This window comes from Orycteropus afer, unplaced genomic scaffold (assembly GCF_000298275.1).
Source record: "Orycteropus afer afer isolate SDZICR_OR568_19922 unplaced genomic scaffold, OryAfe1.0 scaffold00038, whole genome shotgun sequence".
In the NCBI taxonomy this organism is placed as follows: Eukaryota; Metazoa; Chordata; class Mammalia; order Tubulidentata; family Orycteropodidae; genus Orycteropus; species Orycteropus afer.
Window position 1 is genome coordinate 8376036 of NW_006921625.1, and position 16127 is coordinate 8392162.

A 16127-nucleotide genomic window follows, 5' to 3' on the forward strand; every position below is an offset into this window, starting at 1 on the left:
GGTGTGGGTTCAATTCCAGACCTGAAGGGCAGCTAGGGGCCATAGTCTCAGTGGTTCCACCAGGCTTTATCGGACCAGCAAACCTGTTCCCCTCCCTATTTTTCCCCAAATGATTTTGAGTTTTGTTCCACATTGTTCTCCCTCTCTATCCAGCATCTTCTACATAGATCCCTCTCCAAGTGGTTGACAGTGGTAGCCGGGGACCACCTCCTTCTTCTGGTCTCATAGTCGTACAGACTGTGTATCGCATGGTGTACCAGTTGTGAGAACTAATTGTTTCCATTTGGAGAACTTCTTGGATGACAAGGGACTTTTTGATTTTTTACACTATTCCCCTAAAAGGTGAGTTTGGGATAGGCTCACTGATAGGTTTAAAGAATTTCTTAGGGTAATAGTCTCAGAGGGTCCTCTGTTCTCTACTGTTGCAGTTTGTCTGGATTTTCTTTCTTTTTTAATAAAAGTTAGGATTCTGCTGTATGTTTTTCTTCCATTCCATCCAGGACTAACTCTTGTGACCCTGGTCAGTGTTGGTAGCTGAGCACCAAACTAGTTCTTCTGGATTCAGGGTAGATGAGTTTGTGGCTCTTGTAGATTTGTTTTTTTGTTCTTTTGGTGACCTTCTTATTGTTTTGGTCTTGGTGAATTGAGACCTGTAGTTGTGTCTTAAATGGCTGCTTACAAGCTTTTAAGACCCCAGACACTACTTACTTCACTATGATGCAGATCATGATATTTGTGAACTGTTCCATTTAACTAAGTTGCCCCATGAAACTATGGTCCTAAACCTTCAAACCCAGAAAACCAATTGTGGAAGGTGTTTGGTTAAGTCTGAAGAATCCTTATCAGTGTCATCAATAAATATATGTGCCTGCATCTACATACTTATTTGCATGTACCTATAGATACTTCTGGAGCTCTGGTGATGTAGTGTGTAAGACACTTGGCTTAACCAGGAGGTCAGTGGTTTAAACCCACCAGCTGCTCCATGGGAGGAAGATGAAGCAGTCTACTTCTGTAAAGATTTACAGCGTTGGAAACCCTATGGGGTTTGCTATGAGTTGGAATCTGCTTGATGGCAGTGGGTATTTAAATAGATGCTTCTGTCTGTTTCGCTTATGTACTGCATCTATACCTACCCATATGCCATTTTGCCTCTGCCCACCTGTGTGTGCTCACACACTAATTATTACTTTATTGTGCTGCTCACTGCATCCACAGTCAGTGCTCCTCTTCCCATCACCAGAATTAGCTCTTCCCCCCACGTTTTGTTTGTTTCTAACCTAACCTGACCTATTGCCGTCGAGTTATCTCCGACTCATAGCGACCGCTCCTTGGGTTTCTAAGGCAGTATCTCTATGACGTAGATTGCCCAACCTTCTTTCTGAGGAGTGGCTGGTGGGTTTGAACAACTGGCCTTCTGGTTAGCAGTCGCATGCCTTAGGCACTATGCCACCAGAGCCCCTGTTTGTTTCTAGACAAGTAAATTTAGTAGATGGAGTTTTATGTTTGCATATGGGACACATGATGTTTGGTTGTCCGCCTTTTTTGTGACGTTAGGAGCCACTGATGATCATTGCTTGTATACATATACATTTTCATTGATTACCTTCGTTTTTGATGAATATTTTGCTAGGTATATAATTTTAGATTGACTGTTTTCTTTCACTGTCTTCTGGCTTTCCATTGTTTATAACTTACTGTGAGCTGTTAGCCTTATTGTTGATCTTTTGAAAGGAATACATCCTCTGCGCATGCCCTCGTTCCCAGGCCCTGGATGCTCTCGAGATTGTTCTGTGTTTCATTTAGATACGTGTTTATGTTCTGTGATGTGCCTCCGTGTGGCCGTATGTGGTGCTTCTTCCATCTGTGGCGTAGGCCCTTTGTCAGTACAGGTATCCCCCGCTTTTAGAAAGCTTGCTTCATGCCATTTCACTTTTACAAAAAACAAAACAAAAAAGCAAACTTACTGCCATTGAGTTGATTCTGACTCATAGTGACCCCCTTTGGGTTTTGGAGGCAGTAAATCTGTACAGAAGTAGATTGCCTCATTTTCCTTCCATAGAGCTGCTCGTTAGGTTTGAACCACCAGTCTTCTGGTTAGCAGTCAAATGCCTTAGACACTATGCCACCAGAGCTCCTTACATTAATACCTGTTTTTGCGAATTGACGAAAATCCAAAGAGGATTTTTGCTTTTACTAAACAAAAAAAGGCAAAAGTGAAATTAGTGTTCAGTGTATGCAACAGTGAACTGTTACAGAGGCAGCGTGCATCCTGAGCAGTGAGAGTGGTGTCTCTAAACCCTGTTCCCAGGAGCCACCCTCACCCTCACAGCATTAAGCCGCCATAACTTTGTCTGTGAACACTATATAGTAATGTTATTTTTGGTGTTATGAGTTATTTGATATGATTTGGTTAAGTTATTTTTTGTGTCTGAGAATGCTTAGAAGCATTTTGCATGTAAACTATTGATAATTACTTACTCATACCATTTCAGCTTATGAAAGGTTCCATTAGGAATGCTGTGCTTTCAGAGAGCGGGGAAGACCTGTATGGGAAAATTCTCTGCCATGAGCTTTTCTCTTCTGTGTTATTCTCTGTCCCTCTCCTCCTCAGATTCTTAGTATATGTATATCTTTTACTTTGTATCATACTGTCTTTTATGCTCTTTCCTGTTTTAAAGTTTTCATCCTTTTGTCCTTTGTGGTTAACTAGGACATTTTCTTTTGACCTTTTCTCCAACTCTCTGATTCTTTCTTTTCTTTTCTTTTCTTTGCTGTGTCTAATCTGCTATTAAACTTGTCCCTTAATTTTCTTAAGTATTGCTTATTTCAGTTCTGTTACTAATTTGCTTCTTTGTTACAGTCTTCAGTTCTCTGCCAGAATTCTCCAACTTGTCCTTTATTTCAGTTATTTCAGAATCTGTTCTTGATAATTCCTTTATCTGGATCTCCTGTGGGTCTGTTTCTAATGCCAGTTTTCCCTGCCTTCGTTTTTGGTCACTTACTGCTTTCCTGAGTGCTTGCTTGTTTTTTACTGATGACCTGAAATTGAATGTGAGTGTGTCAGAGATAGTTTGAGGCTCTGATGATTGTTCTAGAGAAGTTTTTGTATATTGTACAAAATGCATAAAAGAATAAACAGGCATGGGAGAAGAGGGAACTAGTAAGAGTCCATTAAGAGAATCATCCTGGTTTCTAGGTCTGATAGAGAAGGGATTGAGGGAAAACTGGGAGAAAATGAAGATCTACTAGAATAGGGGGTAAGACAGCTCTCTAATGGATGAGGTTGGGATAGATGGATAACTAAGTAGTAGACAGGTAGATATCAGACCTGAAAATTAAAAAGGGAAATATTCCGAGTGGGCAGAGTACCTTATGGAAAATCATTGATACAGTTATTACTTGGGTTTAGATTAGAAATCAGTCAGTTAGGGTTGAAATTCTGAATAACTTCATGGGTAGTGTGGGACTAGGTTAAGTTTTGAAAGAAGTAACCATTTAGTAAATAGTGAGGAACAGAGAGAACATTTTAAGATATATGATAATTTGTAACTTCTTCAGTTCTTCCAGTGTCCTTTGAAGTTACTTTTGGCCTGATTGGTCTAAAAGCATCAGCATGGTCAGGGGAGGGATGAAGGCCAGAAGCTACCATGATTCCACACACCCTAAATGTGTTCCTACAGCTAGGATAGAGGGGTCATCTCAAAACTCCTAAGTTCAAAGAGCTTTCTGTAACTCTTTGGAGATACTAGTACCTATCCAGCCTACCTCACAGGATTTTTGTAAAGATCAAATGAAATGTATGAAATGTTTCAAAACCCAAAAAGTACTGTTCACATAACTGTTGGAAAATTGCATAATTTATATTTACACTGAAGGAAAAATTTTATCAAGAATTTACTACATATGCCTATAATATAATCATGTAACTTAATTGTATTCAGTAAAATTCACGACAAGTTTCTATGTGAGTTGGAGTGTGAACTTTGTGCGATATTTTCTGCCTGAGGGCTTGTGCATGTATTTTCACAATCTTTGAGAAAATGAATTTCCTTTGAAAAAAAATCAAATATTATAAAAGCAAATGAATTGCCATATTTTATTAATTTAAACTTTTGATTTCTATTAAGAGCCTGTGATAAAATTTAAATGCTGTAGATTATTGGGTAGTATATATCAGTTGATTTAATACAAAAATAAAACAACTCAAGCCCTAAAGGACTATTACAATTTGTAGGCAAAAATTATATCAAAAATTTATTTAAACTGAAGAATAAAGTTATTTTTCTGTCTTTAGGCAAAATGTGGTTTCTCTAATATTACCGGAATCGATTACTCTCCTTCTGCAATACAGCTTTCTGGAAGTATTATAGAAAAAGAAGGGTTCTCTCACATTAAGTTGAAGGTAACTATTTTATAATTATTACTACTACTATTATTTTTCAGTAGAAGTTATAGTTCCTAAAGTATATTAATTGGTTGACATCTTTTGAACACATGTAAATTAAGGATAAGTCAGAGGTAATCCAAATTGAAACATTTTTCAGTAACTGTATTAGAATGTTTAGTCTGGTCAGTTTTGGGGGAAGTTACTTTCTCTTCTGTTGGTGGGTGTGTGCTCTCCTTCTCTCCCTCCCTCTTTTCCCCCTCCCTCTGTCTTCTCTCCCTCCCTCCTCATCCTTCCCTCCTCCCTCCCCTGTCTTCTCTCTTTCCCTCCCTCCTTCCCTCCTCCTCTTCTCCTTTCCCCCTTTCCTTCTCTACTTCCTCTTCTCTCTCTCTCTCTCTCACTCTTCCCCTCATTGCTTGTACACACACACAGATAGTACCTAACTAGGGATAAAAAGTTGTAAAAGCACAGGGTGGTGTATAACACTACCAAAGATTACTTAGTTTCTTCCTGTATCCTTATATCTGTGAGGAGATGATGACTCTCAGACTTCTATTTCTAGCTCAGGGCTATTTTTCTACAGTTCCACTGGGACACCACCTCATAGTCTCTCAACTTAATCTGTCCAAAGCGAAACTCTTGATTTCCATCTCAAGTCTGGTTTCTTCTACTCTTTCCTGTTTCTGTAAATGACACTGCCATTCACTCTCCAAAACTCAGCGAGCATCCTTGATTCTTCTCTTTTGTTTAAATCCTATATCCAGTTCTATTGGGTTTTTAATTGTGGTAAATGTAAGTGTAACAAAACATTTGCAGTTTTAAATCTTCATGTGTACGATTCAGTGGCATTAATTATGTCCATCGTGTTGCTCAACCATCACTCCTAACCGTTCCCAGATTTTTCTCTCATCCTTAACAGGAGCTCAGTTCTGTTGGTTTTTATCTTTAAAGCATATCAGGAAAGTGATCATTCCTTGGTATTTGCACTGCTGCTTCCCATGACCATGCCACCAACATCTCTGGTCTGGACTACCACAGTAGCCTTTGGATTGGCCTCCCTGCTTCCACTCTGCAGCACCCCTCCCCCGCCCACCCCCAGCCCCTAGTCCACTTATCAGTGGGCAGCCAGAGCAATCCGTTAAAATGAAAATCAGATTGTGTCCCATCCCCCCATCCCTGCTCATGCTTCTCCAGTGGCTTACCCATTGCACTCGAAGTAGAATCTGTACTCCCACCCAAGCCTGGCAGATTCTTCTTCATTTGTTATCTCTTTCTCCCCAATAGTCCAGTCACACTGTCCTTTCTGATCGCTGTTAAACCTGGTGTCCTCTGCCTAAAGTAGCCTGACCCCAGGTATTGGCTTGATTGGGTCACTGTCCGTATCATCAAGATCTTAGTCAGATACCACCTTCTTAGAGAGGCATTTCCTGACCACCTTCCAAAACATTTCTCTCCCCAGTCACTCTGTCTTAATGACTCTGGTTTTATTTTTATTTTCTTTATAGCACTTTATCTGAAATTTTTCCTTTAGCTTATTACTGTGTGTCTCTCCACTTACAGAGTATAAGGCATATTCTCAAATGAGGGCTTTCTCCGTTTTGTTTACTCTTGTTGTTAGTGTGTTGAGTTGGTTCTGACTCGTAGTGACCCTGCGTACAACAGAACGAAGCGCTGCCCAGTCCTGCGCCATCCTCACAGAGTTGTTGCCATGTTTGAGCCCATTGCTGCAGGCACTGTGTCAGTCCATTTCTCCGAGGGCCTCTTACAGGCTTGTAGTCCCAGTGCCTGGAAAGTACCTGCACGTGATAGGTCCTCCAGCAGCACTTGTGGGATAAATGCGTGCCATTACACAGGTGTTTGGAGGAAGCTTCTCCAGAGCCAGCTCTTCAGAGCAGTAGTGTCATTATTTTGCTTCAAATAGAATGAATACTTCAGATAAAAAGGAGGGAGGAGAAATCTATCTGCAAATGAAAATAAACATACAAGTCACATTTTAAAGTCAGATAAGATTTTTAGATTATATACTATTTAGATTAAATTTTATGAATAATCATGAGCTGATTGCTTAATTTTTTCAGAATTAAGTTTATTGGCAAATCAGAATGACTATGTTACAAAACTGAGGCAAATCACTGTTTCTGATGCTTATGTATCACAAAGTTATTGGAAATCTAAAATTGGTATTTAATTTCTTAAGCTTTAAGGCAGTCACTAGATTCATTAGTAACATTGTAAGCTGTTGAGTCCAGGCAAAGGAACTTCTGATTTCCTGTGTTTACTTTAGTCCATGCAAATAGTGATATAACATACAACTCTCATTTCACATGACCTATTTGAGTCCAGATATATCTTGTCATTTTGAAGAATATGCTGAAATCACTGCTTTTTGACAGAAATGGTCTTTTCACAGCCAGCTTGTGAACTTCCTGATGTCCTGGTTCTGTTAGGCAGCATGCCTGGCTCTGATCTTGTTTCCAAGATTACAGGGATTGGAAATGTCCAGGAAACACTACCACTCTCTCTCACTAAGCTTAGCTTTAATGATCTTGGAATAAAACACATATAAGTTAGCTATAACGTTGAAAATACGTTTATTATATATAGTGTCATTATAATGAGTATATCCCCTATCTATAACCTCTTATAGGTTGTCATTTCAGTTCTGTAAAGATTGTGTGTTAATTGTTCTCACATAGATACTGATTTTTAATATAGGTAGAAGACTTTTTGAATCTTTCCACAAAGCTGTCTGGATTTCATATTTGTATTGACAAAGGGACTTTTGATGCCATAAGCCTTAGTCCTGACAATGCAGCTGAGAAGAGGAAGCAGTATGTGAAGTCTCTCTCCAGGGTGTTGAGAGCAAAAGGCTTTTTTCTAATAACCTCGTGTAATTGGACCAAGGAGGAGTTGCTAAATGAATTCAGTGAAGGTAAATGGTTGTATGTTGTTCAAACGTGTGCTTCCCTTATGCTTAATGCAGTTGAATAGTTGTTTTCTTTTCTTTGAGATGTGGTTCACGTTTCTATTTGTGGGAATTGCTTGCTTTTCTTCTCGGTGAATGACTTTGGTAGTACGTTTAACTGTATACAGAGCACAAAAGAATAACATTGGTTGAGATCCAGGTTCCTTTTAACGTTTTTCCAAGAAGTCCTTGCAGTAAGTACTAAAATTTATGAGCCTGCAAAAATTATGTTCTTTATTTAAGCTATAAAACCCAAACCCGTTGCTGTCAAGTCAATTCTAGCTCATAGCGACCCTGTAGGACAGAGTTTAACTGCCTCATAGGATTTCCAAGGCTGTAATCTTTATGGAAGAAGACTGCTTCAGCTTTCTCCCACAGAGCTGCTTGGAGTTTGAACTGCCAACCTTGTGGTTAGCAGCTGAGTGCTTAACCAGGGTGCCACTGGGGCTCCTTATTTAACATCGAGTTGATTCTGACTCATAACAAGCGTATAGGAGAGAGCAGAACTGCGTTGTAGAGCATCCGAGGCTGTAAATCTAGGGAAGCAGACTGCCTCACCTTTCTCCCACACATTGGCTGGTGGGTTCAAAGTGCTGACCTTTTGGTTAGCAGCCAATTGCTTTAACCATTGTGCCACCAGAGCTCCTTATTTATAACCTATTGTTTAGAGAATCAAAGGAAAAAGGCACATGTATCATGCTCTGACTTCATGTGCTAATCACTGGCAAATCTGCAATAATGCAAATGAAAGTATTTTTTTTAAAGGCTTCCATAAGGAGAATTTTGATTTTATAGAAAGTTTTTATGTCTTATTTCATTTAGGTATTTAGGATTTGTCTTGTTGTTTTCACTGCCTTTGAGTAGATTCTGACTCATAGAGATCCCCATAGGGTTTCCAAGGGTTTAAATTTTTTTTTTTTTTTAATTTGTTTTATGATTTGGGTGAAAGTTTACAGAGCAAATTCACTTTCCATATAGCAGCTCACATACACTTTGTCTCATGACATTGACTGCAATTTCCTACAATGCAACAGCTCTCCTCCCACTTCCTCCCCATAGTTAACCTGTTTCACGGGTTTAAATTTTTACTGAGGCCAACTGTCTCATCTTTGTTCTGCAGGGCCGCTGCCAGGTTCTAACTGCCAACCTTTTGGTTAGCAGCTGAATGCTGTACCCATTGCCCCACCAGAGCCCATTTCAGTACACTGAGAGCAATCATTTTTAACATTGCATAGAAACACGTAGGGAATTGATGGTGTGGGTAGTCCCAGATTTATGATTATTTGAGTTAGGATAAACTACACTTAAGATGAGCTGTCTTTTTTTTTTGTATGTCTTATTGTTAGTAATATGTACTACATACAGTCTTTCAGCATGTAATTTCCTAACGTTACCATTCTCAGATACAATGTGTTCAACTCCCAAAGACAAAGATTAGATTGATAAAGATACTGATAATAAAAAACAATAGTATTGAAGACTTAAAACAAAAAGGTATTCAGCTTACATCAAACTAGCTTGGGATAGAGTGGTCGGTCAGTGGAATGGAGCTCCGTGGTGGGTTGAGGACTGCCTGGAGAAGGCACCCCCTGTGAATCCCCGAGGAAAGCTGCTCTGCCTTTTCAAGATTTTTGGTACTGAGGCAGGAGCTTTTTTTTTTTTGGCCTGTTAGCGAAATGTAGTTAGTGTTACGTCTACTAAGTGGGAGTATTGGGAGAATTGAGAATCTAGAATCCATATACAAAATATTTTGAGTTCTTTGGAAGATTGTGCCTTGCATGTTTAAAGAATGTGTTATTGGCCAGTTTATTCATTCCTACATAGACTTTTCTGGGAATATCTCTAATGTGGTGTTGCTGCTTTTTTCCTTTGAATCCCTTTCAGATTGTTAGTCATTTTTCTTTTTAATGGTACCATTTAAATAATTTTATTGTGGTGAACTATATATAAATATGTAAATATATAGAAAACCTTTGCCATTTCAAACATTTTTTTATGCTGTACAATTCCATGACAGCAGTAATGTTAATTATGTTTACCATGCTGTACAATCATCAACATTTTTTATTAAATATTTTTAAGAATAGGGGGAATTTTTAGGACTGAGTATGAAATCTATAACATGGTACTGACTATCTTGTGAAAATTTGAAGCTCCCTTGCCGTCCACTAATGGGAAGTGAATTACCTCTAGAGAGCTGTGTACTGTGTATTGCTCTTTCTGGTGTACTGTTATTTACTGCGTGCTCCTTGTCTAAAGTGAGTTTTCTTTCTGGTAATAAGGGAACAGGCAGTAGGAGGGAGAATGCTTACCACATGTCCTGTTGTGAGAAGTCAGCAGCTTTGGTGGGTTATATAACGTAAAACTTGACGTGTCGAAGACCTGAAATGTGAGCTCGTGGCTTTGTTACCATTGCCTCTGGAAAACCTGAATTATATGTGACTTATTATCTTTTATTTCATGCCATTAATTTTACTATCTTCCATGTTAAATTTGTTTCCTCTAGAACTGTTGAGGCCACATATAGTCGTCTTTCCTTCATCCTGAAGCTGACAGTTTTAATAAATGCTCCAACTTACCCTGTGTAGGGCAAGTGCCTTTCCTAGTGTTTAAATACAGGTGTTCTCTTTTACCCCTGGAGCCACCAGACAAAAACATGTTTGTCTTGCTTTGATAATGAGGAACAGACTTGAGTCTAGTACACCCAAACCAAATGCACTGCCCTAAAGATGGGTTCCTACTCATAGCAGCCCTGTGGGACAGAGAACTGTGCCAGAGGGTTTCCAAGGCTGTAAATCTTTATGGAAGCAGAGTGGTGGAGTTGAACTGCCAACCTTTTGGCTAGCGGCTGAGTGCTTTAACCTCTGTACCACCAGAGCCCCTTTAGCCTGGTATAGAGTGCTAAAAAACGTGTCAGTGTCTGAGAACTATTGAGTAAAAGTGTAACTTAGGTTCAGTTTTAGAGTGTACTACAGAATAGAGGTCAAATGTTACTGGGAAATGTGAAAGAAGTAATTGTATTCCACTGCAAACATGTTTGATCTCTTAGAAAATGGTGTCTGGAAGTAGACATGGGACAGCACACAAGACCACGCTTCGCTGCTGCAGTCTTGTCATTCGCTTCTTTGGTCGGGGTGGCGTCTGTGTTTCCTTTCACCTGGTTCACCATCTTTTCAAGTTCTTTGCGTCTTTCCCTAGGTGAAACATAAATAATACATACAGTTGTTGAAATAGACCTTGCCTTTTCTCTCTATAGCTGTATTTACAGAAACACTTGGCCTTGCCATATGTTTTGGTACCCATGACTTAAATCAGATGCCGGACAGTACGGTGTTCTCATTTGATGTGCAAAGGACTTGACTTTATTACAACGACTGTAATAAAAAAACCAAAACTTACTACAAAAGTAAAGATTCATTATGACAAAAATAGAAAACTGTCAGTCACTCCAAGCAGAAATATGTAGATTAAAGTTACTAAAATCATTATCTGTTGCTGGCTGACAAGCACTGTTACTATTTTGGAGTGTTATCCATCAAGATGCAATAACCTCATTCTATAGGGTTGGCCCACAGAGTTAAAAAATTGATTAGTTCTGGAAGTTTCACACAAATAGCTCCATTTTCTCTTGAAAATTTTTATTATGAAATATTTCCGGCATATGTGAAAGCACGCAGGACGAATAGGAGTGGGTGTCTGTGGACCTACCACAGGGGTCCCATTGTCCAGTGTCTACATGTATCATTCTGTTTAGAAGGCCTTCTAACAAATCAGTTTTTAATTAGAATTTTAATATTTGGTTGTTTAGATTTGATTAAGAATATTAGACTGTAATGAAACAAAGTATAAAAGACAAGTTGATACAGTAATATGTATGTACTTTTTACCATTTTTTTTTTCTGTTCACAAGACGTATTGGAGCTCATGGTATTGAAACGTAGAAATTACAGGACCCCCTTATCCCCCCAGAAAAAAAATCTCCCCAGACTAATAATCGGTCACTAAGGGAAAAAAATCCATGGTTAAATTAACATTTTAATGAGTGACCTTCCAGCCTTACTTGTTTCAAAAAACAGTCTTATTTATTGATAGTTTAGGAAAATTTTACATCATCGGATTTTGGTCTTTACAAAATCAGTGTGGGCTGTTTAGGGGCACTGTTACATGTTTGCAAAGAAACTTGAAGGTCCTGATTAAGGTAACTTGCCTCAGGTATCTCTCACCTAGTAACTGATAGAGCTGGGACATTATTTCCAGGATTCTTGATTCTAAGTTAATTTTTTTAAAAACTACACTTTGCTGCTTTGAAAGTTATCAGTTCCTTGTTGTCCCATCTCCTTCACCTTAGCTTGCTTTATGTCTTTTTTTTTTTTAATTGTGGCTTGAGTGAAAGTTTACTCATTTTATATCTTGGCCTTTGTTTCCAAATTCATTTTTATTTCCAAGTTACTTAGCTTGTCTGTATTAAGTGTTCTCATGTGTGATGTGGATTGAGTTACTATGTACAACGCCTAGTCCTTGCTGAGGGCTCAGAGCAGATAGCTGCTTCTATAGCTGGGCAGCCGAGGTAGGTGAAAGGAGATGCTTAAGTTGAAGGGATAATAAACAGGAAGTGCATGAGGTGGGGGCTGGATGGAGGGCTGCTTCTCTGCAGTCTGTTTTTGGTTTTGTTTGTACCTTGTTCACTTTCAGAGGGTTTTGGTATATGCATGTATGCTATACTCAGCATAGTTAAAAAATCATAAAATGAAATTCGGTTGCAATTTGGAGTTTGGAATTATGATTTTGTAAAGGGTTTGAAAGTACAGTGTTAATGCAAACTTCTCTTAGCTGTGGGATGCACTCCCTAATAGAAGTCTTTATTTTGTCCAACAGGATTTGAACTGTGTGAAGAACTGCCCACGCCAAAATTCAGCTTTGGTGGCAGATCTGGAAACAGTGTGGCCGCGTTGGTTTTCCAAAAAACATGAGACTTCTCTTTGGACGGTTCAGTTAGCTCTCTCAAGAAGCTGCACATCACAGTAAACCTGACCCAGAAAATGCCAGTGCAAATAAGTGCTTAGTAAGTACTCACTGTGCACCTGGTGGAGGAGGGAATGGGGTATCAGAAATCGGGAACATGGGAGTGGGGTTTAGAGATGAGCCAGCAGAACATTTAACTCTTTCGTGTTTGAAATGTCAGTAGTTTCCTTTGTGATTAAAAAAACAACAACTTGTAATTGCAGAATACTTAAAAACCTTAAAACAGTAAATGAATTTATAGAAAGCATGGATTCTTGATTTTTGTGCCTTAGTGAAGATGAATTTAGTTATTTATAAAGACTTGACCAAATGATTGCAGGGCCAGAATAAGTCACAAAACAACTTTCTTAGTATTTCATTAGACTGTTTCTGAAATAGAATAAGAAATACTGTTTTGGATTAAATATTGGTAATGGTGGTTGTTTTAAAAATTACCGAACAGTTGGGAAAACCCCCTGGCCTTCACCTCATTAAGCAAAATCAAAGAAACACACAAGTTGATCAAGAAATACTTACTAGGTCCGTATTGTGTGAGTCATGGTCCTCTGTACCCTATGAGGGATAAATAGAAGTAGGAGGACAAAGGACTAGCAGATATTATACATGCTGTCATGCTGTTAGGTTGTATTATTTTATCAAATCATCAAATCCTTCTGGTATCTTCTTGAGGTCTGTATTACATATTCCTGTTCTACATGTAAGAAAAGTGAGGCTGAGAGAAATGAAGTTATTTGTACAAGGTCAAACAGCTAGTTTAGGATTGAGCCAAGATTCCCATCTGAATCTCTTTGGCTCTAAAACCTATAGCATAATCTGCCCCTGAGATACTGTTTCTGCCTTGCTGGCATTTACAGTTCAGTTGGGTATCTCTAGGTCTGGTGCCTAAAATACCCGATTTAGAGAAGTCAAGAGCTTTGTTAGTGACAGTGTTGCTCTGTCAGCCAACTCAGTCTCATGTGATCCTTCATGGCTTTTTACCTTCTCCCCACTTGTCTTAAAAGACTTACCTATACCAGACAATGAAGAACTGATTATATTGGTCTCCCAGGAAAACATGGTGGAAGTTCTAGAAGCCCTCAGGGATGGGAACGAAGCTGTTCTAATGAGGAGCTAATTAGCAGTAGAAGCAGTTTGTTTATTAACATTTGTGAAAAGATAAGGTTTATTAATACTTAATATTACCTTGCATTTGGGCTAATATCTTAATATTGGAATCATAATATGAGCTTTAAAAGAAAGTGATATGATTTTTTATGGTTTTCAGCTTCTTGGGACTCTTGGGGTTATATAGTCATACTAACAGCATTTTCTTTTATTTGGCAAATGTTACTCTAGTAATGACTAAGTCTAGCATTACAGCCTTTTTTTTCCTTCCACCCTGTTTGCCTTCTTATTTTGTGGGTGGAGTGGGCATCTTTGATACAGATCAGGGCTGATAACCTCCCATTAAGATCCCTGCTCACTCGTGTAAGAAGCTGAAGATGGAATACCTTTACATGAACTTCCAACAGAAATGACATTATTTAAAAAGCTTTTATTTTCAACATATGAAAAGTGAATTACTTCAAAATAAAAGCAGTTTCAACTTTTACAAAATCATGTTGATTTCACAAATTAGACACGGACTCTTAAACCATGAAAACTGAGCTGTGTGATTTATTGAGAGCTGATCTTTGTTGTTTTTTCCCAGTAATATCTTTGACTTCAGATTAGGCCTTCTGTGCAAATAGATGGAGACATTGGGTTTGACTCGCAGATAGTGGGTTGGGAGCCTTTGTTGGAAAGCTCCTTGAGTCACTGTTGTGGCGCGTGTTTGTTCCGTTTAAAGACGAAGGCTTGTTTTTTTGTTTTGAATCATGGAGCTGTTGATAAGCTGAGGAAAAGGGAGTTGTCATCTCTTTTTATCAGCTTAGTCCTGTTGGTAGCTAACCTCTTAGGAGTTGCAATTAGAACAAATGGAAGAATTTTAATATTTGCAACTAATACCACGGTGTTAAAAACCAGGCCAGCAAAGATCCCTAAATTACTGAAACAAGATGCAAATACATTATTATTTAACTTGGTATTGTTAAATATATGAATCTGTGCATGACTAAAAGGAACTCTGCAGTTATAAAAGAGGGTGGTAGTTCTGTCAGTGAATGTTGTTTCCTATGGATGAGAAGTTGGAATCGTAGTTTTATTTTATCAAAAGACACTCTTATTTTGAGGAAACTTGTTCGAAATGCAAGCACAATCTCTCTGTGGAGCCTGCCCAGAATTGTTGATTTTCATGCTGATGTTATTCTTGTCTAACAGGCCCCTTCGTGTAGGAAGTACGTGTGCAAGTCCAAAGGGAATTGAGGCCTGAGAGGGCGGGTACACCAATTCACAGATAGAAAGTTTCCAGGACATCTTATTTCCAGCCAGGTGCACAAGTTAGAGTTGCTTTTGGGGACTGGTATTTGTGCAGATGAGAAATCAGACCTGATACTCTGCTTGGCAGTATGACCAAATCCATTTAAAATAAGTACAAACTGTCCTTGAGTGAGTTTTTTTTTTTTTTTTTCCCCATTATAGTAACGGTGAGGTTGTCTTTCTTCTTCATTTGTTGTGTGCACGCAAGCTTCAGTTTAATTTGAGGGGAAAAGGGAGCTCAACATAGCCAGACTTTGAGTCTGTGTGAATAGTGTTTCGACTCCCTTATTGTTGACTTTTACATTTCTGTGACTATGTGCTGATCTTAATCCACATTCAGCCAGAGTATAATAGAAACCTTCATTTTTAGGAAAGCAGTATTAGGAATTCAGTTTCCTATGCCCTTGAATAACTTTCTTAAGTTGGTATGCAAAGAAGTAGAAACCAGTAGGTCCTTTATGTTCTCTGCAGCACTTTATCTATTTCTGTGTGTAGATTCTTGTTTGTGTGCATCTGTCCGATGGCCTGCAGTTAAAATAGAGACAGTGATGAAAGTCGGTTGTTCTCCATGTCAGCCTCCTTGGCTGCGGAGAGACCTGGCTTTGGTTTCCTGTTTTGGGCTCTCTAGTTAGAACGTGTGCTCTAGAGACAGACACTCTGCTTTGAGAGCCAGAGACCAGGTGTCTTCTATGCTTAGCAGTACCTCCTTTAGTTACTTGTGAGGAGGTGTGCACATGCTCAGAAAGGAAGCTTGTCTACTACACTTCCCTGGAAGATGGCTGCCCACGAGCGTGAGCCAGGGCGTGATGTGGGAGGTGAGGAGTGTGGCAGGTGAAGGACGGTTGCATAGTGGGAAAAAGTGAGGAAATCTGCATTACTTCTCTGGGCAAGGCAGGAAACTGAGATGTCCTTAGGAGGAGGAGGCGCTCAGGAGCATGTTTTTTTATTAACAGTTAATGGGAGAAAATTAATGCTAATTTATTCTTTGTACACACCACACAATTTGTTAGAAAAATAAAAGAATAGTTTGAAGTTCTTTGGTCAGTTGATGGATTCCTGTGTTAGGGGCATAGAAATGAAACTCAACATTAAGCACACAAATACCCAAGCCCACAGGCTATATAAATGCTGAATGAAACCAGCTTTACAATGGAACTCTGAAAAGCGAGGGGTAAGAAGCCTCATGAATGATTGCATATGACCTTAGCAGATCCCTGGAGTGGTGCTGAAAGATCATTCATTTGCAGCTTACATGTCAAGATGGGCTCTGGTAACCAGGAAAAAGAGAGCTTGAGGCCGTGCTCACTGAGTGAAAAATCTTCACAGCACAGTGCATGGGCCTGACCATCCAGAGGG

The 16127-nt window shown here is 39.1% G+C and overlaps 1 protein-coding gene across 1 annotated transcript in view; it reads left to right on the forward strand.

Moving 5' to 3' along the window:
• Positions 1–12322, forward strand: part of EEF1AKMT2 (EEF1A lysine methyltransferase 2) — a 31547-nt gene extending 19225 nt beyond the window's left edge. Inside the window, exons 4-6 of the mRNA XM_042780417.1 lie at positions 4298–4405; positions 7103–7319; positions 12228–12322. Coding sequence (XP_042636351.1) covers positions 4298–4405; positions 7103–7319; positions 12228–12322 — 420 coding nt within the window. The remainder of the gene's footprint in view (positions 1–4297; positions 4406–7102; positions 7320–12227) is intronic.
• Positions 12323–16127: the final 3805 nt, after the last annotated feature.